Here is a 16,077-nt window from a genome sequence, read left to right on the forward strand (position 1 = left end):
AAGCGAAAGGATAATTTATATTCCAAAAAAAAAAAAAAAACCCCCCCAAAAAAAAAAAAAAAGAATGGAATACTGATACATGATACAATATGAAGCTATGAAACATTACATTCATTAAAGAAACAACAATAAAAGATCATATACTATATAATTCCACATATTTGAAATGTTGAAAAATCTATAGACAAAAACAGCCCAGGGCTGGGAATGGGGAAGGGAGCCACTAGGCAAGAGGGCACAGGGGAACTTGTTGAAGGTAATGGAAATGATTTATAATCGGTTGGTAGTGATAGCTCCACAACTCTATAAGTGTACTGACAATCGGTAAAATCACACCTAAAACTGGTCATCTTAAGGTGTCAATAAAGCTGTAATTAATAAATATGTAAGCAGAAAACAATGTCTGATGGGAAAGCACTGTGTACACGAAGCACCTTGGGATTACACTATTAATTTCTGAAGGTGAATGATGGGTAATAGAGGTCTGTTCTTCTAGCTCTTCTATTCTTTTTAATGTTCTAAAGAAAAGTCAGTCTAATAAAGTTGTTATGTGGTCATTTGCCTGTGGTATCATCCCCTTTTCTGCAGACAAAGTAACTTCACTATGGCGGCACAGTCTATGAATTGGCTACTCAAAATCCTGTCCTCCCATCTTCACCTAGGATAAGAGTCAGGAAGCTAAGAGTCCCCTCGCCATACTCACCAAAGGAAGGACACTTGACCCAGTTCTGGTCAGTGAGATGTGAGGACTATCACCCAGGCTTTCTGGGAATGCATTTCAAAATGAGTGCGTGTCTTCTGACCCTTACCTTCTACACCCAAACCCAGATACCTAGATCCATGATGCTGTGACCAAGCTCTGTGCCAGCCCTAGACAAGCTCTCTTGCTTAGACATCTGGGATGAGTCACATAAATGCTTTTCTTACGTTAATATGGCAAGTTTTGGCTTGATGTGTTTTGTTCTGCTTGCAGATACATAACCCTAAAGGCCATATTATTATCTCTATTTTAAAAGACTAAACACTACTGCTGCATTATTCCTAAATCAGTAACCTGCTGTTGCTCAGCAAATTGCAAAAAACAGTTCCAGGATATTTTCTACAATTAGCTTCACTTCTCTTAAACTGTCCAATCTCCCCAGGCATGGCGGCATAGCACTTGGGAGGCTGAGGTAGGAGTACTGCCATGAGCTCGAGGCCAGCCTGGGCTACATAGTGACTTCAAGGCCAGTCTGAACTACAGAGTGAGACCCTGTCTCAAAACAAAAACAAAAAACAAAAAAGGCTGTACAATCTTTCACAAATTCTAAGAGCAAGTATCTCAACCTCACTTCAAAGTGTAAAAGTGAGTATCTTCCCGCAGCAATTACAATAAGGAACTCAGAGATCCAAATCAAATACTACAATGAACAGGTGACTCTTACTTCCATTGAGTGAAGTCTATGATCTAGCTTTCATTCATCCCCAGGCTATAGCCATATAAAATGAGTTAATCTGCCTTTCACAATTTCATAAAGCAAAATTCCTCTTGCTTAATAGTAATGCCTTCTCCTCCAAGCACAGACTTCCTAACAGAAACACTGTGACAGAGAAGAGCAAGGGCTGGGGATTTAGCTCAGTGGTTTTGCCACCTGCCTTGAAAGTGCAAGGACCCAAGTTCAATCCCAGTACCCCAAAAAAAAAAAAAAATCATACAGAGAAGAGCAAGAGCTAAACACTGTCCATTTCAGCCTTGATCCTGAAGATCCCCAGTTAGCATAAACATCAACTACATTTATCTTAGCCTAGTTTGCAGAGCAATGAAAAATTAAGCAATAAGGTCAACCATAACTTATGTCTAGCTTATGTCTAGATGTCCCCCTCAAAGCCTCATGCAATCACAGTTGGGGCTTTTCAGAGGTGGCTGGATCTAGGTTGTGTGCTACTGGGATCAAGGATGTGATGCTGGGATTGATTCCCAGTGTGATGCTAGGATGGAGGGGTGAGTGCTATCTGCCCTAAGGGGGTGGTAGAGGGGTAGGAAATAAGGAACAGAAAGGGCTGTGGTCTTGGCTTGTCACTTAGGGCTTGTCACTTGCTTTGCTGCCTTCAGCCTGCCATAAGCTGTTTCTCCTCTGCAATGCCCCTCTGCCACCTTGCCTTGGAGCCACCCAACTATGGACTAAACTTCTACAAACTGTGAGCTAAATAAACCCTTCCTCATTTAACTCTGGGTATGGAGTATTTTGTCTCAGCAACAGGAAAAATAACTAAGACAATAATGGATCACATTATTATTATGAATCTTACTATTACAACTTCTATTTTCATTACTTTAAGTCCTACGTCTGGTAATGTCTTTCAAAAGATCAGCTTTCTCTAGTAAACTACATAAGGTCATAAATTTTCTGTGTAGATCCACTAGCATTAGGAAAATTAAATATCTCACTACTCATATATCTTGCTGCTTATAAAGTCTAAGAAGTTAAATTTATATAAATGAGCACATTTGAGGGTAAAGAAAAGAAACAACAATGACACCATCCCAAGCCCCTTTTTAAAAAAAAAAAATTTTAAGTCACTAAATTGTGCAGGCTGTGCTCACCCTCGTAATATTCCTGCCTCAGCTCCCAGAATGTTGCAATTACAGGCTGCATCAATTTTTTTAAAACATAAGCATTAAAAGTCATACACACTTGCACACTAAAAAGACAGAACATATGCCACAGGCATATTTCTTTATTTTACTCTTATTTTTTTAAGTGAATAGTGAAGTTTTCTACTTGCATTTACTACAAATTAGAAAACAAAAGTGTTTAATAAGATACAAAACATTCCAGAAAGATAGACAAACCTTGAAAAACTCTTCCAGCTGTTTACTGTTGTAAAGAGCGGGAATGTTGGCAGAGAACTGCAGCAGGTCTTCGGCACACTGTCTTCTCTCTTCTATGACCGTTTCATCAAATCGCCCTGGAATTAAATTCAAATGAACACTCAGACAGAGAACAGCCAAGCGCTTCTTTATGACATTTACATCCAGAGATAGTAAAGCAGATCAAGCCGACCACTCCCTGTGTGCTGCACTTACTGTGCAAACTTTGGGAGCCACATCTAGGCTCCATCACAATTAGAATCCACAAGAAATGTAGTGCTTTTGAGAAACAAGAGGCAGAGAGGTAAATAAACTGATAAATAAAAGGTGTGTTCACAGCCTGTAAGACACTTACTGCCTGATGACCCAGTGATTCGAAACTAAAGCTGAAAAGATCATTTTAAAGAATTCAAGTGATTTGCTATAGTAATTTAATGTTGCGATTACTCATATAATATTCCCTTTTCTCTTTTTTATGATGTATAAAGTGGCTGACAAGAGGAAATTGTGCAACCATCTGTATTATACATGGGGCCAAAACCTCCGCTTGAAGCAAACAGCTTCTCCACTGATTCCTGCAGGTGACGCTGCCAGAGTCTGTGAAGGCAGAATGTGACCTGAAAGGGGACACAACACCAGCGAGTTCCACTCTGCAAGGTGACAGAAAGGTGGTTTGCACAAAACTTCTTAATGCTATATAGAATCTGAATGCCAATAAGATATTTTCAAATATGAACATTTTGTACAACTCATCTGTCACATGCTGTTTGTGATTAAATTTTAAAAATATACAAGCAAAAGGGTAGTAGCATGAGCACTTAAACACTTAAAATGTTTAAAATGCCATTTAGAGTGGCTCTGCAAAGTATTAACAAAACTAAAGCATAGAAAGCTTCCCACTACACAAACTAAGGCAAGAATTTGAAACTTAACAACTAAAACACCCTCTGCTCAACGTGCCTCCTGGCCCTGGCAGTGTTTATTTCATCAGACTTTAAAAAGGCAGTGGGTTTGGGACCAGGTTCAAACACAAGCTCCACCATTCACGAGCTACAGAATCTCAGGCAGACTATTTCCTCACTGTAAAATGGAGAATATGAATATTGTCCTTAAGGATGCCTGTTCCGTGTCGGCCACACAGTCTGTACTTAACAGAGTATCGTGTTAACTTTTTTTGGGGTACAGGAGATTGAACTCAGGTCCTTGCACTTGCAAGGCAGGCGGCAGAAACACTGAGCTAAATCCCTGGCCCCGTGGTAACTTTGATAATTTCCAAAAGATGGAGCACGCTAGCAAACTTTTGTTGACTATGAGAATAAATAACAAAAACTTCCAAACACCTGTCTTACCATGAAATTTTCTAAAGGGAAATCTTAAATATGGGTCAACAAAAAATATCCCTGAGGCATGGCATTAAAGTGGAAAGGTGACTATTATTAGACAAAAGGAAGGGAATAAGTATGGGAGGGAAAGGAACAAGGGAGGAAGATAAGAGGAATGGATATGATAGATATATGTTATATGCACACATGAAAATACCACACTGAAATTCAATTTCTGAAAAAATAACAGGCACTAATAAATATATTTTAAAAACTAAAGTGAGCCAGGGATGTAGCTCAGGGGCACCTGCCAGGCAAGTGCCAGGTCCTGACTTCGATCCTCGGCACAAGAAAGAAAAGAAAGGAAGGCAGGGGGGAGAAAGGGAGGAAGAGAGGAAGGAAGGCGGTATGAGAGCAAGAATAATTAAAATACAATATACACGTGTGGCAAAGTCATAGTGAAACCCATTAATTTATACAATTAATATGAATTTATTTTATAATAAAAAGCTTTAAGAATTAAATAAAATATTTAAATATTTTATTAAACAACATTTTTAAATGCTAGGCCATGATATATGGATAGGTTTCAGAGACAACAATGCTACAAAATTCCACACACATAAGCACAGGTTCATTTTTCCAGAGATAGCGTCTCAAACATTCTTTAACATCCTCCAGGGGCCCAGGCCGCTAAGGGTTGTCAGGTGAATGACAGCTAGTCAGAGAAAGAATCCCTAACATACAGGACTCTGCTTTTACTAAGGAACAGGCTGCCAGCTACTATCCAGATTCCTGTTCTTACTTTATTCCTTAGCAAAAGTATCCTCAACTTGTAACTGGATACTGGGTAGTTCAGAAAATTGCCTTGGAGTAGGTGTGGACATGGACCAACCCAGGCCCACAGCATCCAGACAAAAGTTTAAGAGCAGCTTCCCAGAAATCTCCTTAATCAACAGCACAGACACATCCTTCCGATCTCTCCCCACTGTCCCACCCTCCTTCCAGGAAGGACCTCAAGGACGGTTAAAAGGACAGTGCCAACAGCAGGAGCTGGGACTCCTGGCCACCCTGAGGCTGCCACGCTGCTCCTCTCCCAGACATTTGGCCATGGAAAGCAACTGACTTCTGCCTTAAGTTCTGCCACAAGAAACCAAGCCTAGTATAATCCATTACACTAAATCAGCTTCCTCTCAGGTCCCAGCTCATACGCAACAATTAAATTTAACTCCATCCTCCCAATATCGAATTTAAATTAACACTACTAGCTTATTAAAATCACCTATCTAATATTATCTGAAAACAATCTTCCAAGAAGGCCAGTGAGTAGAGCAAATTCTCTGGCCTGAAAACAATCTAAATTATACAATCTTGGAGAAAATCTACCAGCCAAACAGGTGAAATGCTCACTCGTCCTCCTGTTGTCTAAAGAAATATAAACCTGTGTTTATGATTATGTCCAATGTAAATATACTTTTTTAAAAAAATAGTTAATTCCAGTGCCTGTGAATTAATGTCACAGAATTAATTTATCCTGTGAACATTGATAACCTTGGAACAGAAACCCAGAAAAATGCCAAATTTTTTAACACTTCAACCCACAGGACCATGCCCCAGTATCTTTAAACACATTAACTACTTGTGGACATATTTTAATGGAACGCTTCTTAACAATTAACAACACCCTAAAAAAATTTAATTTCTATCTAAAACACACATAAAAATTCAGGGCTTTAATCCTAATGTGATTCATCTCATCTCTCCATTCAGCTAGACTAAATGCTTAAGCAATGGAATACATGTGTCAAAAGCTTGTCTTTGTTGCAATTCTACTGATCTCTGTACTTCCATTCCACTAAACCTGGACAGGCAGAGATGAATTAGAAGATGTTTTTCAAAGTGGAATACAACAAAAAATAATGGCTTCTGCATTAAAAGGTTCAATTACATTGAATCCTATCATCAGAACAAACACGATGAAAGAACATGTATACTTCTTTGTACTGTATGTTCTTAAAAGATTTCAGAATAACAGAAAAAAGTAGTATCACTAGCATAAACAGAGATGGAGATGAATTTTAATGTAATAACTACTGGCCTTTATGCAGATATCAAACGACACTACCTAGTTTCTTAATTTTCTTAAAAAAGAGCAATATTCACAGTCACCCTAATCACAGAGAATACCCTCACGGCTCTTTCTACAACTTCACCCGAAAGGCAGCAACAGCATGAGAAATCACAACAGGTGCTTTTCTCACTGCTGCTTTCTACGTCCACTCATGGTGCCAAGGTTTATTTTCCTACGAACAGAATAAAAAAAATTATAGGCAAAGCCAGGAAACACAAAATAAATTCTTCCCAGAAAGGTTACTGTGCAATATCATACATGACATACACTGTCCGTGTGCATGATAGAGGCAGGTCATTCCCCCATTTCAAATCACCCCACAATGGTTTATTAAAAGCTGTAAGAGGAAAAATTAAATTCAAACTTTGTAAGCTGGCTAATCACTGGAAATAAAGCCTCTGTCTCTAATCTATAAATTGCCTTTGGTATTTTCTCTGAGTTTTATTTATAATTATCTGGAACAACTTCAACATACAACCTCTTAAAAGTTCAAATGTCAGTGATTTAAAAACAACTAGTTTTATAAACTAAAACTTCTTTCACCAACATGAAGCCACTTCAAATGCTTGATCCTGATAGTTCTTGACTACATCAAAAATTCATTCACAGAGGAAAAAGAAAACAAGGGGCCAAGATTCTCAGGTGTGAATTCCCTCAAGGCAAACAGCACCAGGAACACATCTCTAGTCAAGAAGGGAAACTTCTCATTCCCTGTAAGAAGAGAAAATGCTCACCACTGAGAAGCCAGAGTGTTCCATCGGGAGGGGAAAAGAAAGGACTTACATGAGTGGGGCTTAGTTAGGTACTTTGGGGATAACTTCAAGGGAACAAAGTTCTACCCTAGAATGGATGCTGTCAGGAAGTGAAGATAACTCTGTTTCTATGAAATCTATGAGCCTATGATTCTTAACGAATCTCACTCACTATGACGAAACAAGAATAAAGCAAAGCTAAGACTGTCATCATAAAGAGGCAGCAGGCCCTCATGGTGGGCAGGACAACAGTAGGTTTGATCATTTGGGGGACTTGAACAATATTCATGTTTTTTATGTTCAGGCAGAACTACAGAGTGGTCTTGTTTTTTCTTGATCCAAAGGCCTGCAGTGAATGTATCAGAAGTCCACATTCTGTGAAGTACGTTCAACAGGAGAATAACACTGCACAGATACGAAGGCCAGGCCAACTCTAAGAATCACCAAGGCTGAACTGGTGTTTCTGGTCCTTGCTTAGTGGTCAGGAGCTGCTGGTCTCTTTCTCACAGAAAAGCCATCTGATAACTGATAGAACAACCAATCTAATGATGTAATGATCTAATGATGTGAAAACAACTGGATGAATTCAGAATGAAGAACCTTTTATAGAGCAATTGTTCTACACTCCTTAAAAACATCAGTGTCTAAAGGGCTGGGGGCCTCGGTAGTGAGAGAACATTTGCCTTGCCTGAGTTTGATTGTCAGGAAAAAAAAAGGAGAGGAGAGGACAGGAAAGGAAGGCAAGGCAAGGAAGGACTCAACTGTCCTAACTCTTTAAAAACACTGGTACCATGACAAACAAGCAGCCAGGCACAATGACACATGCACATTCACTGAACACTCAGCACCTAGGAAGCTGAGGCAGAAGAAGCACAAGTTTAAGGCCAGACTGGGATAAAGCACATCTCAAGGAAATAAAACAAAAGCTAAAAAGGAATTTTTCAGGGCATTTTTCCTCCAGTGGGAAAACATGAATATGGACTGCCTAGTTTGTATTACTGCATCGATGTTAAATTTCATGAGTGTGATATAGTATTGTGGTCACATGGGAAACATGGGAAGTGGAGGTGAAAGGTAACAGATCTACAACTTATTCTGAAGGAATTCAGGGGAAAAAATAAGAGAGACACAGAGAAAGACAAAAGATGGTAAACATTAACAGCAGACTTGGAGAAAAGGTATGAAGGTGTTCACTATAATAGTCTTTTAGGTTCTTTACTGTAAATTTGAAAATTTTGCGAATTAAAAAAGTAACAAATACCAAAAAATTAAAAAATAAAAAGTAAGGAAAAATAACATGAGCTAAGCGGTACACTGATGGGCTGTGTAACTGAGCAGGGGAGAGTAACTTGGTCTAGAGGAAACGCAGAGAGCCTGCTAGAAGAGGAAACACCTAGAAGTCTAAAAGGCTAACCAGAAACTTCACAGTGGAGCAGTACAAAACTAGAGAGACAAAAGAGGATGTGAACAGTAAGGGATAGGAAACTGAGCAGCACACAACAGTCATTGCCAGCCAGCTCCATCAACAGGAGCCAGACACATTGCAGACATGAGAAAGGAGGTATCAGCCCCTCCTACTAATAAGAAATGAGACTCAGGTGTTAGGTTGTGTAAGAGCCCATTCTAGTAATTGGTGGTCTGAAGATTTGGGTCTAAATTTATCTGAGCACAAAAGGTACAGTATGTCCGAGCACTAGAACAGTGATACATCTCTGATGGTTCTGTAATTACAAGACTTCTTTACTGCTCAGGTGGACTTACTAAAAATGTGAGATGCGCTAAAAAGATGGATGATTAACCAGTATTTCCCTCCACACTACCACAGCTGCTGCCTGCAGGGTTCACTACAGTTCTCAAGTATTACAAATGAACTGTACTGTTTATTGAGAGAGATAAATTACTTAGCTGCTAAGATTAACAAGAAACTTTCAATCTGTGAGATGGAAACATGTGGAGACAAACAGGAAGATAGTCCATCAGCAACAGACAACAAAAGCTGAGAACTTATACCAATTCAGAAGCCACGCCCTTTCACCCAGTGATAAGCATAATGTTTAAGCCAAGCTGGGTACCTTCCAGTATTAATGTTAACATATATGTAAGCAGTTACCTTCCAGTTCAGAAAGTACAAGGCAAAAGTTTATCGCTCCTCCTACTCCAAGTTATATTCACTATACAAATGTGTACAGGCGTGTCTTTACACAAACATGTTTGTTTACTTACAAATAAATGGGATCTTACTAAACATTCTGCTGTACACTTATTTTCTTTAACTTAAAAACATATCTTGGGCATCTTTCCAGTGTTAAATAGCTGCAGAATTCTATTAATGGCTAAATTATGGCACATCTACAGTCACATATCAAAAAAATTCAGATTATTTTGAAACTTCTACTGATGAAGCACCCACATGTATGTATATGTACATATGAGGTGTTCAGTGTTGTGTGTGTGTGTGTGTGTGTGTGTGCGCGCGCGCGCACATTCTCAAAGTGTGGCCCAGAGGTTATCAGGTGTCCCTGGGGTGTCCTTTCATGAAATTATTAAAGTTGTTAAGGTTTAGATCTAAATGTCCTGAAAGAGACTCCCAAGCTCAAAGGCAGGCACTGGGGTGGGGGGGTGACTGGATCATTTGATGCCACATGTGGCTCACTGTTAAGAGGCAGAGCCTGGTCAGAATGGAGGTCCCCGGGGGTGACCTTGAAGGGTTCATCTCCCTCCTAGGCTCCTCCCTTTACCCTCTGCTTGCTATCCCTCATGGCGTACACCCCATTTCTCCACCCAGCCCTTTCCACCAGGCCACCAACTCTGAGAGGACTGAAACTTCTACACCCTGAGCCAAAATATATCTCTCCTCCTCATAGGTCGTGGATGTGGGGTATTTTGTCCTAGCTATGAGGAAAGTGACCAACACCAAGGTCAAAACCATCTCGTAGTCCGGGGATTTAGCTCAGTGGTTCTGCCACCTGCCTCACATGCCCAAGGTCCTGAGTTCGATCCCCGGTACCCAAAAAAAATCTCATAATCATACGAAGGCAGCAGCTGCATTTTTTACTGCAGTGACATTTACACTGATGGTGTAAAGACAGTGGAAGCAAAACTGCTGACCTCTTAGCAGGGATCAGAGCAACAGCACCAAACTATACTTATTAGTAATCATTAAATCTTTCACTGAATCACTCGTATTTAAAAAATTAATGCCAAATTCACTTAAGAATGTCCTTGATGCAGCCGGGTGTGGTGGCACATGCCTTCAATCCCAGCACTTGGGAGGCTGAGGCAGGAGGATTGCTGTGAGTTCGAGACCAGCCTGGGCTACACAGTGAGTTCTAGTTCAGTCTCAACTACATAGTGAGACCCTGTCTCAAAAAAAGCAAAAAAAAAGAATGTCCTTGATGCTGTAATCCAAGCACTGGGAAGGCTGAGGCAGGAGGATCTCTCAAAATTCAAGGCCAGCCTGAACTACACAGTGAGTTCAAGGTCAGCCTGAACTACATAGCAAAACCTTGCCACAAAAAAAAAAAAAGTCCTTGCTGAAGCAGTAAAGAGTATTAAATACATTAATATCAACCCCTGAGAACACTTTTTAAAATTCTATTAGACAAACAAACAAACAAGCAAACAAAAAAGCTTAATACCAAGGAAAAAAACTAAGGGTTCATTGTCAACAATAAAGTCCAGCCGTAGAGCTACTTACAAGCTTGGCAGCTTCAGATACTTTACTGCTTCCCTTGGAGATCCGTAACAGTACAATCATCTGCATAACTCAAGGAGCCACCCTGCTCGGGTGACCCAGGCACGAGGGCTGGCCCCACACTCTGCACCCAAGCTGTCTTCCAGTGGTGCCCCGTGGTGCCCAGTGCACACCACCATCTTGTTCTAAGTCAGGTGTTAATATATAAAGTAGCACTACTCTTCTATTTCCTTTTTGATTTAGAAATCATTTTCATAAAAATATTATTTTATGATATATGTAGTATATTTCTTATTTTAAATAAGAAAATATAATAAATAACTTTTTAAATTTCTCTGAATTCTTCAATAATTTTTAAGACAAAAGAGGCTTTGTGGGACCAAAATATTTAATAAACATTGATATATTTCTCCTATAGAGATATAAGATGCAATATACAAGAAAATTCACTAAAACAGAATTGCTAGGAAAACAAATATTTCAAATTACTCTTCACTTCTTGTGTCCCTTCTTCCTGTTGTATATCTCTCTCTTCCTGTAGTATACCTATTTCCCTGTATCAGGTATCATCACTTTAATGTTGACCTTAGAATTACCTTTCAATATGATCATCTATAATTACTCCATCTCTTAAATCTTAACTCATTCATTCATTTGTTCAGCTTTTGGTTTTGGTTTTTTTTTCCCTAGTCCTAGAGATTGAACCCAGAGCCTCTGCACGGATCTACACCCCCAGCACTGCCCCCTTTTTTAAAAAACTTTTTGAGAAAGTTTTGCTAAGTCACTAAATTGCCATGCTGGACTAAAACTTGCAGTTCTTCTGCCTGCACCACCACACGTGGCTTGCTCAACTTACATTTTAACATCAGGTATGGCTTTACATGCTGAAGATTCACGGACTGGAGGAGTCTCTAAATCTCACAGCTTGTCAAAGAACCAGAGAGAAAGGCAGGGAAAAAAGAGTTAAATTTAGCATGGCGGAGGATTCTTGTTCTATATTAAAAAAAACACTTTTTGTTATCAATTTAGAGGCATGATTTTAACTCCTCAAACTGGTGACTTCTCAAAATTATCTGCCCCTGCATAATTAAGAATGCCACAGGTCTTAAAAAACCTGACAGTGGGGCCAGGGTGCAGCTGAGCGGTAGAGCACGTGCATAGCAGGCACGAGGCTCTGGGGTTAATCCCAGAACTGAACAACAGCGAAACTTGACAGCGAGGACACCACATCCTAGACACATCCCTTCACCAACGCTGGATCCTGACACTCGCTTCTGAAACTACAAACTCAAAGTTTCTTAAAGAACATGGGCTGTTTAAGTCATCAAATCCCCAGGGCCAGATTTTTAATGTTTCTTGAACTAAATGTCTTATGCAATTTCTACCTATTTAATAGCTAGACTTAAATTCATCAAAAGCAACACACTTAACGACAGGTTTTTTTGCACACTTGCTGCACAGAGGATGTCACGATGGTGGGTGGCAGCTGCCCTGGCAAAGAGTAACTAGAATTTTAAGCAGGAAAGACACTGAAAAAACGCGAAGGACAGTAACTGTGAACAGAAGGCAACAGGCCTGTGAAGCACCACGGACTCAGCACAAAGGCCAAAAGCAAGCGATCAAAAGTTAACAGTGCACTAAAGAAGGCGTCATAAACCCCCACTCCTTAGGAGAGGAACTAGTACAGTATCAGCTCCTAGAGTGTGTTCTGATTAGTACAGCGTCAGCCAGAGAATAGGATCAATACACAGCAATCTGAATAGAGAAGGACTTATAAAGAGTGACTAACTATCACACAGGATTAACTGCAAAGGCCTGGGGTGGAGGGGGAGCAGGGAAGTACACAGAACTCAGCTCTCCCTTGAGGTGGGGTGGCTGCAGCCAGCAGGATGAGAGAAGTTAGCTGGGGTGTCCCAGCTGCAGCTGTTCTACAGAAGGCCAAAGTCAGGGGACAAGGAACCCCAGACTGAGACTGGCAAGCAGGAACCCTGCTGCAGTGCCTGCCGGCCCAGGCTGGAAGACAGCGAGCCACAGGCATGAACCACAAAGCCTGGTAGAGATGAGCACCACCAGCATCCCCCACACCCCACGGACAGCCCAAACCCGACTTCCTCAGGGCCCTGCATCTCCTCTACTTACTAACCTCACCCACTCCAGCTGGGAGAGGAGGGCCAGCAAGCAGTAGAGGAAAGATCTGGCTCTAAAATAAAATAAATCATAACAGGTACAGTCTCTAACCTCATTCCCCACAAAAAGCAACTGGGCTCCTAAAGAAATGGCAGCTGGGGGTGAGATTCAAGATGAGCACTGAACATCTTGTTATATCTAAAAACAGAAAAGCACTAAAACAAAAAAGAAAAATATAGGCTCAAGTTACAGGAGAATGGACACCAGCTTTAAAAAGTAAGCCAGAGACAGGACAATTTGAGCATCAAAAGGAATGAATTCTATGCTAACAGAAAAAAATGGGCATATGAGTCACAATCATTAAGGGGAAGATGGACAGATTCGGATGACAAACAGATGCGGAGGCACAGATGCATGGGTGAGCAGACAGATACACAGACATAAAGGTCAGGGCAACACAGACACAGATAAAGTGAGAAGGGGGGTTCACGGCAAGTCTGGAAGAGGGCTGGGAACTAGAAAACTGCAACCCTCACATAAACACTGTTAAATACAAGCATTGTCAACGGACTCTAAATGTGGGGGAACTTTGTAGAAAAGGGAGACATTTTTCTGTCTTGAAAGTTTCTCCCCAGAGGTTACTTACCAGCTAGCTACAAGACAGGTAAATGCACACAGGCTCACACATGCATGCACGTGCACACACACACACACACACACACACACACACACACAACCTTCATACATTAAGAGTATGTGGTAGCCTGAAAAATGCCTCACTAAAACTATCAGATTCCAATCCCTGGAACTTGTTTATCTGGAAAAAGAGTCTTTGTAGATATAATGGAGTTTGGATGGGGGATTATCCTGGATTACCACGGCAGGCACTGAGGGCCATCACACGCATCCTACTACATGGGGAGAGAAAGATAGACAGAGGATATCTGAAGAGGAGGGCCTTGAAGGCTGGAGTTATGCTACCACAAGCCAAGAAATGAGGGCAGCCACCAGAATCTGAGATGCAAGATTCTCCCCTCATGCCTTCAAAAGGAGCATGGCTCTGCCAACAGCCTGACGTCAGCCCCAGGAGGCTGATTTCTGACTTCTGGTCTCCAAAAAGGTAAGAAAAATGAATTTCTTACCATTTTTAGTTTTAAGCCACCAAGTTTGTGGTAATTTGTTACAGTAGCCAAAGGAAACTAATACACAATGGAAAAGCTGGGCAGTACTTTAACCAGTGACACAAATTCCTACCACTGCTGAGGGGCAGAAGGACATCATGTGCTTTCTGCTATGATAATCTGAGGACCCCTAGGTAGTACCTACCAAGAAGAATTCATAACCAGAAACTGACCACAAGGAAGCATCAGAGAACCTAAAATGAAGATAAAGAAATGGAGGGTACCCCAAAGGGTTAAAATCATCATATTACAGGGACACATGAATATCTATGTTTATAGCAGCACAATTTACAACACCTAGATCTTAGAAATAGCATATATGTCCATCAACAGATGAAAGAAGAAAATGTGATTATTTATATACAACAGGGTACAATGCTGCCATAAAAAATAAGGAATTTGTAGGTAAACAGATGCATCTTGAGAACATAATATTAAGTAAAATAAGTCAGACACACAAGCTCAAATATCACATGGTTTCTATGAGAAACCACACACACACAGCAAAATAGAACAGAGACAAATAAGAAGTAGGGAGAAGTTCAAATACTTCCCCAAATTACAAATTCCATGCTTTTATAAGTATTTTAATATATATGCTAATTGGCTTCATTTGTACTACTGGTTTATCTTACCTTATTTCATTGAAAGGAAAGATTTGTGTTACCTGTTTCTTTTTTGTAATAATCTTCTTGGTTTATGTCTTGCACTCTGAGTAATTACTTTGAAGATAATGATACACAGTGTACTATCGTTATTCTATTACTATTTGTGAAATTTTGTTTTATATTTTCATAAAATTAAAAAAATAAAGATAATGTACAAAAACAGAAAAAAAGAGAAATAGAGGGCAGATTTGGTGCTAAAACACAATAAATTCATAGGTAGTATTGTCTCTAATCTCACTCCTCCTACAGTACAGTACCCAAAAGTCTCACCTCATTACAGCAAGAGCTCAAAGTCCAGAACCTCATCGTGCACGTCAGGTCTAGGTGTGAACGAGGCTGCTGAGGTGTAGCTCTTTAAAGACAACTCTCAAGTCCAAGTCTTCCTGCCTATAAAACTGGAAAAGAACTGTCTGCCCTCTCTAAACTCAGTATGCAACAGTGGGATAGGCAAGGGAAAACTGATAGAGCTTCCTGTGCAAAAGGGTGGGGGGGTCACAGGAGACTCCAGGACTCAGTTGGTCCACAGGAATTCTGCTACCCAGCAAGGCACTCATTGTAAACTCTTTGATTAATCTGAGAATAATTCTACAAGGCTCAAGCTCTGCCTTCTGGGCGATTGATTCTGCCATCAGAGCCACACCCCCTTTTCAATGACAAGAGAGCCGGGGTGCCCTGTTGGGGGGGGGGTGTAAGACACCCACTTCATCTCCTTAGAGCATATTTTGCCTAAATGAATTTGTCTGAGTTCTAAAAAAAGATTTTTGCTCTCAGTGGGCTTTGTTGCTAAAGTATGTACGCCTAGCAATGCCCTAGATTTGACATTTGTTCACAAATTATTTTTGCTTTCTACCGCTGTTTGTTACTAGGAAAGATAGCATTTTCAAAACGAGTCCTAAAAAACAAAACAAACAAAAAAAAAAAGAGTCCTAGATATTTTTTGTTTAATAACCCACCTCTAGTTTCTCTCCTCTCATATTTTACTATAAGCAGCAAGAAGAAATCACATCATATTTTAAGAACAACGGTTGGAAATCTTGGCCAGATTACCCAATTAATTTGGTACATTTTCTGCTTTCCACAGAACTGTAGGCAACAGTGTTGCTAAACCTGGTGCATCTAAAAAAGAGCACTCCTGTCCCCCAGTTTCCCTTAACATTGACCTAACTTTCCAGCAGATCCTCAGCTGGAGTCTTACCAAGTTCGTGTGGCTTCTCCCAGTCCCAGTCTTGTCTCACTTCACACTTTGGGCGCTCACTAACACTCCACTAAGCCCCACGGCTCCTTCCAAAACCACTCCCATATCTGCCAGTTTTGTTTGGTACCCATTCCAGGTAAAAAAAAAAAAAAATAT

The 16,077-nt window shown here is 40.3% G+C and overlaps 1 protein-coding gene across 5 annotated transcripts in view; it reads right to left on the reverse strand.

The window, feature by feature from the left end:
• Rps6kc1 (ribosomal protein S6 kinase C1) overlaps positions 1–16,077 on the reverse strand; it is a 160,071-nt gene that overhangs the window by 117,748 nt on the left and 26,246 nt on the right. For all 5 annotated transcript variants that reach the window (XM_010642536.3, XM_033762046.1, XM_010642537.3 and 2 more), the window contains one exon: positions 2,834–2,949. In XM_010642536.3, the coding sequence (XP_010640838.1) occupies positions 2,834–2,949 (116 nt within the window). The remainder of the gene's footprint in view (positions 1–2,833; positions 2,950–16,077) is intronic.

This window comes from Fukomys damarensis, unplaced genomic scaffold (genome assembly GCF_012274545.1).
Source record: "Fukomys damarensis isolate Sample0158 unplaced genomic scaffold, DMR_v1.0_HiC HiC_scaffold_11, whole genome shotgun sequence".
In the NCBI taxonomy this organism is placed as follows: domain Eukaryota; kingdom Metazoa; phylum Chordata; class Mammalia; order Rodentia; family Bathyergidae; genus Fukomys; species Fukomys damarensis.